This window comes from Neomonachus schauinslandi, chromosome 15 (assembly GCF_002201575.2).
Source record: "Neomonachus schauinslandi chromosome 15, ASM220157v2, whole genome shotgun sequence".
NCBI classification, from domain to species: Eukaryota; Metazoa; Chordata; class Mammalia; order Carnivora; family Phocidae; genus Neomonachus; species Neomonachus schauinslandi.
This window is the reverse complement of record NC_058417.1, coordinates 626,052-637,664: the sequence shown is the minus strand read 5'-3', so window position 1 is coordinate 637,664 and position 11,613 is coordinate 626,052. Positions and strand designations below refer to the sequence as shown.

Sequence of the window (11,613 nt, the reverse complement as noted above, 5' to 3'; positions counted from 1 at the left end):
CTCGAAGGACGCCGGGGGGAAGAGCTGGTGCCCCGACTGCGTGCACGGTGAGGCGGCGCTCGGGGAGCTGCTGCGCGGACGACGGGCTGCCGGGCCAGGCCGCGGCCCGGGCGGGGGGAGGGGAGGGCGGACGAGGGCGGACGAGGGCGTCCGGCGCGCGGGGCGGCTCGCCTCGCCTCCCGTTCCCAGCCGGCTCCCCGGGCGCTCCTGCTCGAGCCCGGCCACCGGCCCAGGCCGCTAGCATGCTCGCTGCCGCGGCGCGAGAGGCGTTTTCCCGGGGCCGGTGGGTCAGCGTGGCCCGCATCAAGCCCCTCCGCTACCTGCAGGGGAAGGGCTGCGGACTTACCCGGACGCGGCTTCTCCGGGCCAGCTTCCACGGCGGAGAGGCCATTATTTTGTCTTTTTGTTTTAAGCCGAGCCGGTCGTACGAGAGGGGCTGAAGCATATCAGTGAAGGATGTGTGTTCATCTACTGCCAAGTGGGAGAGAAACCCTAGTAAGTGCCCGTGTACTCGTTTCCCAGGCATGCACTAGACGTGCAACTTCGGCGGGAAGGGCCTCGGGACAAAGGTTCTCCCTTCTCAGTAGAGCCGGGTAAGGCAAGCCATTGGGAGTTGCTGTATTTAGCCACTTGTGTTATGGGTCATTCAATAAAGTTGGCCTGGTATTAGTTCAGAACTTAACTGTCTTTACATGTACTTTACATCGGAGTCAGGCTCTAAAGGAAAACTGCAGAGTCACAAAGTCATAGTCCTCAAGGTTCAATAAACGTTTACGACCAAAACAATGATTACTAAAAGACTAAATGTAGGAATATATCGGATATTATCTGTGAGAAACCACGATCACCTCTTCTTTTCAAAACAGTTGGAAGGATCCGAATAATGACTTCAGAAAAAACCTAAAGGTGACGGCAGTGCCTACACTACTTAAGTATGGGACGGTAAGTGTCTTCCTTCTCATCGTGCTGGGGCCGCAGCTCACCCGTCAGAAAAGACGCTGACATTTCATGCCAAGTATCACGCTGGTGTTCAGAGTGCGTTAAAAATACACAACTTGGATGTCCATCCCTATGGCCGATCCCAATAAACTATTAATAATGTAGATATCTAAATATTAGGTCTTTCTCATGCTTTCTAAAAGCCACTCCGTTTCAAAATTCTGTAAGCACGGCTCAAGGAAGCTAGTTTACACATCATTCCTGACCATACTAGCAGTTGTTTTCCGCTTAATCCAGAATTCTGGTCGAAAAGAAAGGGTACTTCCTCTAGGTTAGCCACAGCCCTGGGATTCTAAATTAAAGACCCGGGGGGGGGGGGGGGGAGGGGAATGGCACTGGGCTTGCCGTCTCTCGTTTTAGTCTGAGGAGCCAAGTATTTTAGTGATTCATCTTCAGGCAAATAGCTTAACTATTTCCTAAGACTTGTTACAACTAGTTGATAGTTTTTGAATGGCATAATTTCTCTGTTGTAAGATGTATGTCACTCAAGGCAGAACACCACTTTGCCTCCTAATACCATTTTTGTAGCCGTGGGTTAAGATTGGACCGTTCTTCTTTTACAGCCTCAAAAACTGGTGGAATCTGAGTGTCTTCAGGCCAGCCTCGTGCAGATGTTGTTCTCTGAAGATTAAGATTTGATGATGGCAATTGTGTCTGGATGTCCTGATTTCCTCTAGTATAAAGGCAATTGCATACTTTTTTTGAATTCACGTTAGCAGTAAATAAATAATGGTTAAAAAAAAAACTGGTTTACGTCTGAATAGAAAGTGCTTTTAAAATGCCCACGAACCCTTCAGTTTGCTTGTGATATATGGGAATCTAAGATCGAGGTAAGGCAGGTCTTCAGGGGGAACAGTAATAGCACAAGGGCATGTATTACTGGAGGGGAGAGAAGTGCCCCAAAGTCCCTACCAGTGCAGAGAGCGAGTTCCAAATGTCAAAAGGAGTTAGGATCTTTGACCTTAAGTGCCACAAACTGTTCTTCCTCAAGCGTCTTCTTTGGCTTCAGAATGTAGAAAGTACCCTAACCAGTGGAGAGCAGAGCACATCCAGTCCAGCCTCTGCACAGCCAGTGCAGTCCACCGTCGAATGTGCTCCACTACTCTGGATGAGGCCGGCGGCAGAGAGGTCAGAGCCCACAGAACCTAGTGGTGGCAAGAGCCCCAGCCTGTGAGTCGGGGGCACTGATCACCAGTTCCTAGCTGTGTAACCGTAGACAAGTTAGCTAACGTCTGCACCTCAGCTCCCCCCTTTACGGACAAGGCTGGTTTTGCACGTGAAGCGTGGACGGGACGACGCTCGTACAGTACCACCTGCCACGTACTTGTTAGCGGTGCCGGATGATGGCACATACTTGAGGCTCCTCATCTTTATTCTAGCCCAAGGTCAAGAGTCCAGTTAGAAGTTAATCATCCATCTTCTCCCTGCCATCACCAGGTCAGTGACCTACCGACGACCGTTCCTTGAAGCCCTCTTGCACAGCAAGGGGTTTTACAGGTAAGTCCTTCCTGCAGGTCCTGCTCTCTGATTTAAGGAAATCACAGACTCCCTTCCTCTCATTCTGTAGGTAGGAGGGGTAGGGTAGCTCCTCTGAGGGACAGGAAGGTCGGAGGAGACAGACTTGCCCAGGCCCCGCCGTACGTGAGCAACAGAGCTAGGCTTGGGGTTTGGGACATTTGGTGGCCCTCCCCGTACCCCATCCCTCGCTGCAGCCTTAAATTGGTTCAGAGCATTACCTAACGTTTCTGTTTTTATTCAGTTGGTGAAGTCCTAATAATAACTTACAAATCCACAGGGAAACCAAAGTACGACAGTTCTGGTTTGACAGAAGCCATCTATGAACAGGACAAAGCTAGCTGGATGGAACAGCGCCCGAAAGGCTCAGGTGGTACCCACCCAGAGGTAGCCAGAGAGTCTGTGCTCGCTGTAATGCGCGGTACGTCCGTGTCTGAAGAGCCCCGTGCAGCCCCAGGGGCCGCGTCACTTCCCCGCCGCGTTGTTCTGCTGCTGCTGCTCGGCCAGCGCTTGCTGGAGGCGCATCCGCTTCCGGGAATAGTGCTGCCAGTGCAGGATCTGCTGCTCGTCAATGAACTTGGCACACTGAGCGTTCACCAGCTCCTTGCGGAAGTGTTCGTACTGCAGCAGCTCTAACATGTGCAGACACTGGGGGTACCTGGGTTTAGGGTGACAAGTTAGTCATCAACCTGACTTAGGTCGGTAACGCCAAGCTGCAATCCAGTCACTCACTCAAAAACCATCTGGTAGCCTACCGTTTCTAGAACACTAACTCGGTTCACTTTGGTAGTACAGGGTTCTGTGTTTCCTGCTTCTGCAGGGAAGCCGGTCATCCAAGTCAGCAGGAAGCAACATTTTCAACAGTGAAAGTTCAGAAAGATTAAATAACCTGCCCAAGACCACACAGTAACTGGTAAGTAGAGTCAAACTTTGGGGGCAAACCATGCTATTCTAGTGATGTCCAAGGTGAGGAACATGAGCCCTTTTTAACTTTAGAAATTATCTGTTTAACTGATAACTACTGGTTTTCCATCAATAGTGATAAAGACAACTTTTATTGAAAACTGAGTCCGTTTTACAAAGAACTATGCACGATACTGTGTTCCAGTCTTCCACAAGGACTTACTTCACATATACTCTAAGATTGAGCAACCGTGTCAGTAAATACACTGTAAAGAGAGCCAAGTTTCCAACTATCAGAAAAGGAGTTACAAGGAAGGGGAGAGGCCAGAATGGACCATGTTATGGAACTACAGTTGAAAACATCAGCATGAACCCCTGGCTGCTTTTCACACAGACACACAGAAACAGACAGGATTAGAAGTAGACACAGTGTATACACACACAAACACACGCACCCCTTCTTGGCTGTGTGTGCGAAGAGGGCCTAGAAGAAATGACTGTGGTACCAACAAGCACACTCAGCGCCCAGATCATGGATTTTCAGTAGCACTTTCCAGAGCTCCTCGGGGGAAATGGCTGACTGCAGGGCTAAGGCAGGGAAAGTACAAGGTGAGCTGGGAACATTAGGTAGTGCTGGAAAGTAAAGTGCTCAAAAAAACTATGGGGTATGTCCCAAGTACTCGGGAGCCAATCTGAAGGGGCTCCTAATGGCCAAACCTGGAATCATTAGAGCAAGAAAACACATAATTATAATCCAGAAAATAAAAATAAGAATCCAAGAGTCCATGCTCATGTAACTCTTGTAAATGAATAAATAAATAGGGAATAAGAGAATGTTTCTTCCTTACACCTAAATTACAACTACTAAATGTAGAAAGAATGCTAGAAAATCACAGTAAAAATTGTTTCAGGCAGGTGTCAATAGATGCTAAAATTAGTGGGTAAAAGTATGATAAGAAACAAAGTATTTACATAGTCTCAAAGTATTTCCTCACAAGATACTTACTAAATACAAAGAAAAACTAGTAACTTGATATGGAGAAACCTGGCAGCCACACCTCAACCAAGCGATCAAAATTATCACCAGTAGTAGGTCAAACTGACTACTACTTCTGATGGGATATACCAAGAAGCCTACAATATCACTTCTGGCTCACAGTCATCGGGGGCGGGGGGGCGCATCAAGAAACTCAGATTAAAGACTAAGAAGACGCAAAGACAAAACGTAGCATAGTGGCCTAGACTGGATCCTGTCCCAGACACAGGACATTAATGAGCCAGTGGACAAAATCAGAATGAGGTCTGTAGACTAGGTATTAATGTTAATGTTCCCAGGAAGATGTGAACATTTACAATACCTGGGTGAAGAATATATAGGAATTCTCTTTATTTTTCCAGTTTTTTTTTTTTAATTGTCAGAGAAAGAAACTGCACAAGCAGGGGGAGGGGCAGGCAGAGGGAGAAGCAGGCTCCCCACTGAGCAGGGCGCCTGATGCGGGACTCGATCCCAGGACCCTGGGATCATGACCTGAGCCCAAGCCAGCTGCTTAACCGACTGAGCCACCCAGGCGTCCCTTTTCCAGCTATTTTCTAGGTGACATTATTTCAAATAGAAAAGACATGAAATCTAAGTGAATTCATTAAAAAACTTCTATAGAGAGCACAGAGATCCAAAACTATGAAATATACAAATGCCTAAAGTATGAAAACAGGATGGGCTCATGACTCACTTCTTAAATGCAGAGTGTGACTTAGTAGGTCCGGGTGGTGCCTGAGCGATGCATTTCTAAATGAGCTCCCCAGTGACAGCAAGATGCTGGCCTGAGGACCACACTGCGTAGCAGGGCCCGGTACCAATGCCGTCCTTCCAAAATAATAAAGGTGCGCTATCTACACTCCAAAGATACAGTTGCTTGTAGCTTTTGGGAGCTACGCCTGAAATGCCCTGCTCACACCTGACGTGGCTCTTCCCTTTCCATGCGGGCACTGGTAGTTAAAAAGACCTGGGTTTGAGTGGCACCGGGGTGGCTCAGTCAGTTAAGCATCCGACTCTTGATTTTGGCTCAGGTGCTGATCTCAGGGTCGGGGCACGGAGCCCCGTGTTGGCCTCCACGCTGGGCATGGAGTCTGCTTAAGATCCTCTCTCCCCCTCTGCCCATTTCTCCCCTGCTCCTCTCTTAAAACAAACAAAAACACCCGGGTTTGAATACCAGCTCTGCCACTCAGTAGCTGGGGGCCTTTGTACAAGGTACTCAGCCTCTCTCAGGTTTAGCTTCCTCGTCTGTAAACTAATGTGACAACCAAGAGAATGGTCTGAAGTGGCATTGAGTCAATAAACGGAATTTAGACATGCAGTGATCATTTCTCAAACCTGGAAAAGACAATGCTCAGAGTACATTAAATGAGAGAATAAGAAGAATTGATAAATATTTTGATCAGCTACAATTACAGCATTAACCAACCAGAGAAAATAAAAGAAATACAGAAGGAAAGTTCTGCATTTAAATTTTTAAAAAGTAAGACAGACATAAATGGAGAACTCCGTTAACAGCACTGATGAAGAACTGAAGGGTTCAAGTGAACATAAAATTCTCAGTAGGTCAGCAGTGTGCATCCTTGCCCCTTCCCTACCGCAACAAAAAAGTAACATAAACTCAAGTTACACTTACTGAAGGGTAATGCCCACATGAAGGAAAGAAACAATCTGCTCCAGCACACCCTGACCACATCTGAAGGCCTGTGTTTAGTTCTTGGCTGAAGAGTGGAAGGCACAATCACAAAACATCCAAAGAAGGGCACCCGAGAAGTGGCTGAAGGGGGCTGAGAAGAGCAGACAGAAGCAGCCCCCTACAGGTGCGGCTGCTGGCTCCTGCTAGAGCAGACGTCTGCGCGCGGGGGCTGCCCCTCAGACCAGGCAGGCACTGACTTGGAAGCACGAGGACCCGCAGTTCTCGGCTTTTCCAGAGTTCGGATCATTGTAAGAGACTTCCCAATCTTTGAATGGTGGCGACTACTACACAAACAAACCCTGTACAGACTAATGCCCACAGGGCTTAACCTGCAACCTCTCCTGAATGTGAACATCGGAAGGGCAGCTGCCTCCAGAGGGCACAGACTGGTTCCAGATTAATTCAGGGACAAAACCGGAAACATGGGTTGAAGCTACAAAGGGATATAGATTATATCCCAAAATAAGGACAAACTTTCCAGCATCCAGCAAACGGTGGAATCGGGCTGTCCCTGAATAGAGCAACAGGTGCTCACCTGGTCCGCTCCAGAGTGTGGACAGCCAACCCAGCAACGCTGTGGGGGAGATGTTTGACCATGCCTGCGGCCCCATGTCCACACGGATCGCCAAGTCCACATACACACAACACCTAATAAAAAGTCTTTTCTCTGGATTATTAAATGAGTGACTGTTTATAAAGGACGAGTCCGGGTGCAAAGGGTCCTGCAGGCAGAAGGATGTGGGCTTTGTGAATCAGTTGACACAGATCAAAAAAGTAGCTTGAATAAAGGACAAGTTTGAATCATTTTCCTATCAAACATGGTTTAAAAAAAAAAAAAGACAAGAAGTTTCACTATTGCTTTCTGACTACCGACTTAAGGCAAAGAAGAGCTGAGAGTTCAAGGTTTAAGTTAAGTACAGTGCTTGGCCCACAGGAGGCCCGCAGCTACAGACATACCGGTTTGGTTTTGCTTTTTGGATTTTCCGTTTACAAATTAAAGGTTTGTGGCAGCCCTTCATCGAGCAAGTCTGCAGGCACCACTTTTCCAACCACACCTGCTCACTTCATGTCTGTGTCACATTTTGATAATTCTCACATTGCAAACTTTTTATTATTATATTTGTTATGGTGATCTGTGACCATGACTCCCTAAAAGCTCAGACTATGGTTAGCATTTTTTTAACAATATTTTTAAATTGAGGTATGTACCCTTTTTTTGACTTAATACTATTGCACACTTAACAGCCTGCAGTATAGCGTTAACTTTTAAATGTATCGGAAAACCAAAAAATTCATTTGGCTCAATTTATTGCAATAGTCACCTTATTGCAGTGGTCTGGAAGCAAACCCACAATATCTGAGGCATGCCTGTATTAAGAGTCAGGTGAGGTCACTTCTTCCAGAAAATCTTCCTTGTAAGTACCCCGTGTTCTTTAATTTTCAGCCTCAGGCAATACCACTTCATCTACAGATTGTGGGTTCGTTAGGGTCAGAAACCCAGTGGAATAAAGTAATTAACTAATTGGCCTTTGTGTTTCAAACCAAGCAGTTATTTTGTTTATGCTAAGCCTTGTACATGATAGCCCCAGCCACACACATTTTAAGATAAAGTCAAAAAACAGAGCCAGATCATACAGGGCTTTAGTCCAAGAAAAGAGATAGGACTTCGTTCTGCACTCAATGGGAAGCCATTGAAAGGTTCTAAGCAAGAAAGGGTCACGTCGTAATTTACACTTTTGAAAGATCAAGTTGGCTTCTGTGTAGAAAACTGTTTTGCTTGGTTTGGCTTGGGGGAGGGTGGACCCAGGAGGAAGGAAAGAGCAGAAGCAGGGATAACCAGGGAGTGGACACTGCAATAATCCAAGTTGGAGATGAGAATGTCTTGTATTAAGGTGGAGGCAACTGAAAGAAGTGGAGAGATTCAAAACATATTTTTTCCAACATAAAACGAGAAAATCTGTTAAATATCAATGTTTTGGAATATAATAAACTATACATATATTTAGGACTATAAAAAGTAAACTTACTTTAGATACTTGGCATATTCTGGTTCTTTCCAGTAAAGCAAGTACTTAAGATAATTAACAAAAGCTTTGTCTTTGAAGTAACCTCTTTGGGCAAGAACTGAAAGGCATAAAAAAAAAAAAAAGTCTGTAGAGCAAACCAATCCTCGGACTACTGATTTGTGACTCCTAACATAAAGCATCTGCTCAAATAACTTCCCCACCACCGACACACACTGAATTCAAAACATAAGCCCCAGTCTGTTCAACACACACACGTTCCCATGTAAGTGTGGCAGTCATTTCACTGCACTGAGTATATATAAAAATAGGTATCATTAGGAACTGCAATTCTTCCGTCAGAGATCTCTAAAAGCTACCCAATTCAGTAAGGTGCTCAACGACTTACAGTTAAGGTAATTGGGGTTGGCTAAGCACTGCACAAATTCCAGCTCCAACTGAAACCGAAGTCGATTTCCGGCATCATCTGGGAGGGAAGATGGCAAAAATCACCCAAAATAAAGGTCACTATCTACAACCCTGGCTTGTAGGAAGAAAACGACAGTAAAGAGACGAGTACTGCCGAGGCGTATTTCTGCATAAATTCAGGCACGGGGCGGTTTTCCTAAGCTGGGTGTGGGAGGAGATAGCCCTTCCCTGCACGGCCAGGGAAGCAGAGCCCGATTCATGAGACCGCGTTAGAAGCTTCTCCAAAGAGAAGTCGTCAGAGGACTCAGGTGCACCCCCAGGGCGGGACGTTCGCCCCTGGGAGCCACTGCCCGAGGTCTCCAGAGTGACCAATGCGGGAAGGCTGTAAGAACTGTGCCTTCCCGCGCTGCAACAACCGAGCGCTACGTCCGTCAGGAAAGCGTCTACAAGGCAAGGGGCACAAGCGTCGACCCGGCGTGCGCCTCTGCAAGAAATGTCACAGGCAGAACGGCACACAGTCTGGGGACAACTCAAACCTCCGCAAGCTCAGCCGGGACGCAGAAAAGCAGCCAGAGGAGGCGGGTCCGGATCGCGCCCTCCCGCTGGGCCCGGCCGGGGCGCCAGGGACCTGGGGTGCGGGAGGTCAGGGGGTCGGGGCCGGGTGGCCGGGGAGCCGCGGGTTCGGGAGGCCGGGAGGGGTCGGCGTCTGCGCGGCAGGTGAGGAGGAGGGAGCCGCGGACAGGAGCCCCGCCGGAGTTACGCGGCAGGAGGCCCGGGGAAGCTGGAGGGGGTGTCTGGCCTGCGGTAGCTGTGTTCGCGGGGCTCCGGGCGCTACTTACCTGTCTCCATAGCGACGGCCGCGGCCATCGCGAGCAAAGGCGCTAAGCCACCACCAGCCCAACCAGCAACCGCCCGGAAGTTCCGGAAGCCGCGGCCCCTCTTCCTGTCGCGGGGCAGTGTGGGATGCGGCGCGGGGCGGGCCCACTCGGGCCCCGCCCACCGGCCCCGCGCAGACTCCGAAGGGGAGAGAGGCGGAGCTGGGCGCTCCCAGGGCCCGAGGGACAGACACGTTGCGTGTTGACCCGGCCTCCCGCCCCCGCAGGCCCACCGTGCCTCTTCCACCCTGGTGCCTGCGGTGACGGAACCGGGTGGTGTCACTCCTTACCCTGTGACGTAGCCTCGGGGGTCCCGAGCGCGTCGGGGAGTGCCTGCAGCGCGGACACGCCCCCGTGCTGGGGGGTGCTCTCCGTGGGGGGCAGCCCCCTGCCCGGAGGGACCCCGGGGCCCAGGCGCAGGTGCGCCTACCCGCCGGGAGACGCCCGCCCCCCCACCTCGGCCGGGGTGCAGGTGCGCGGACCCGCCGGGAGACGCCCCCCCCCCCCAACCTTGGCCCTGGCGCAGGTGCGGGGACCCGCCGGCCGCGGGGTCGGGACTCGGCCAGCACCGTCCACCGCGCTGTACCCGGGGCCGCCCTGCCGCTGACCCCGAGAACCACCTTTCCTTGAAGCCAGCACTAGAGGTTTTCAGGCCCGCGATACTCCATCAGTTGAATTGATGGATATGGAGGCTGTTGGCCCCCCAACAACCTTCCCGGCTCCAAACCTTGGGGACAGGGAACAAGCCGAAATCGTGACCAGTGGAAGGATTACACGCCGACCGAAAACGCCGAGGGGCAAGACGCAGACCATTAATTAACTAATTGGCCTTTGTGTTTCACGCCAAGCAGCTATTTTGTGTATGCTAAGCCGTGTACATGGTACCCCCAGCCACACACGTTTTAATGTAGGTCAGATGTAGTTAAAAGTGACGCATGAAGGTCAACGACATACATAAAGAAGAGTAATCTTGGAAGGGAACCTGACCCCAGGTCTCAGGATGGGGAGGGGAGGACTCTGTGCCAGGCACTTGGGCTGTGGACCAGGCAGACAGGGTCCCCGCTCTCGGGAGCTCACAGTCTGGTGAAGGGGCAGACGACAAATGATGGAAAGACCATTTTCTATTGTGCTGAGCACAGGTCATGTGACAGAGAATCCAGGCGGGGGGCTCTTACGTAGAAGGGTCAGGGAAGGCCTTGCTGATCAGGAGACGTTTGACCTGAGGTTTGTGTGGGTGAACAGTGAGCCATGCAGGGATCTAGAGTGCATGCTAGGCAGAAGGGACAGCAGTGCAAAGGGTGGATGGAAGCAAGCTTGGAATGTTCAAGGAACTGAAGACCAGTGTGGTCAGAGCCAGTGAGGGACAGCATGGCATAGCAGAGAGGACGTCGGAGAAGGAGGCGGAGGCAAGTTTATAAAGGGTCTTGGAAGCCACAGGAAGGAGCCTGGGTTTTATAAGGTCGGTGGGAAGACGTTGGAGGGTTTTCAGCAGGGGAGTGGCATGATGCAATACTCATTTTTAGAAATATCCTGGTTTTTCTGTGTGCAGGATGTAGGACAGTGGTTCTCGACCAGGGACGATTGTGTCCCCCAGGGGACATTCAGCAATATCTGGAGACATTTTTGTTGCAATTTGAGGGGTGGTGGTGACAACTGGTGTCCATGCTGGACATCTTACAATGCACAAGACAGCCATCTTCCCCAAACAAAATGTAAGTAGCGTGAGGCTGGGGAAACCCTGATGTAGGGAGCAAGAGAGGTCTGGTAGGAGATGACTGGCTCACACCAAGGGGGCAGAGGGCGAGCTAGAGACAAGACAGCAGATAGGGAGGTGTTCTGGAAGCAGAGCTGACCTGACAGATGGCTGTGGAAGGTGAGGGAAAGGAATGGGAGAATCGAGAAGGACTTGCAAGTTTGGACCTGAGCAGTTTGGTGCATGGTACTGCCACGTCCCGGGATGATGCCTATAAAATGCCCACATGGAGCTGCTGAGCCCCAGTGGTATAAAATGAGGGGTCATCGGTTCACACATGGCACCTAAAACCGTGGGACTGTCACCTACCAGTCTCTCTGTTTTATGCCATGTGAATGAATGTACGTTGTCCCTCAAAGAGTACCACCTGGCTAAACACCTTTTCTCCTCTCCCCCCAACCCCCCAC

At 50.0% G+C, this 11,613-nt stretch overlaps 2 protein-coding genes across 2 annotated transcripts in view; one reads left to right on the top strand and one right to left on the bottom strand.

The window, feature by feature from the left end:
* The window catches only part of TXNDC17 (thioredoxin domain containing 17), an 8,102-nt gene extending 6,367 nt beyond the window's left edge, over window positions 1–1,735 (top strand). Inside the window, exons 3-6 of the mRNA XM_044921790.1 lie at window positions 8–47; window positions 414–495; window positions 867–942; window positions 1,563–1,735. Coding sequence (XP_044777725.1) covers window positions 8–47; window positions 414–495; window positions 867–942; window positions 1,563–1,631 — 267 coding nt within the window. The 3' untranslated portion in view covers window positions 1,632–1,735. The remainder of the gene's footprint in view (window positions 1–7; window positions 48–413; window positions 496–866; window positions 943–1,562) is intronic.
* Window positions 1,736–2,708: 973 nt separating this feature from the next.
* MED31 (mediator complex subunit 31) lies at window positions 2,709–9,503 on the bottom strand. Its single transcript, XM_021694704.2, has 4 exons — window positions 9,418–9,503; window positions 8,559–8,636; window positions 8,174–8,270; window positions 2,709–3,172 (listed from the first exon to the last, which is right to left on the bottom strand). The coding sequence occupies exons 1-4, from the start codon at window positions 9,443–9,445 to the stop codon at window positions 2,980–2,982; spliced, it is 396 nt and encodes a 131-aa protein (XP_021550379.1). The 5' UTR covers window positions 9,446–9,503; the 3' UTR covers window positions 2,709–2,979.
* Window positions 9,504–11,613: the final 2,110 nt, after the last annotated feature.

Bases quoted from the DNA above. Each gene is read 5' to 3' on its own strand.
- MED31 (XM_021694704.2), bottom strand. From the start codon at position 9,445: ATGGCCGCGGCCGTCGCTATGGAGACAG. The intron at 8,637-9,417 runs GTAAGTAGCGCC...CTTCCCTCCCAG, and splicing joins GGCCGTCGCTATGGAGACAG to ATGATGCCGGAAATCGACTT. The intron at 3,173-8,173 runs GTAAGTTTACTT...CCCTAAACCCAG, and splicing joins GAATATGCCAAGTATCTAAA to GTACCCCCAGTGTCTGCACA.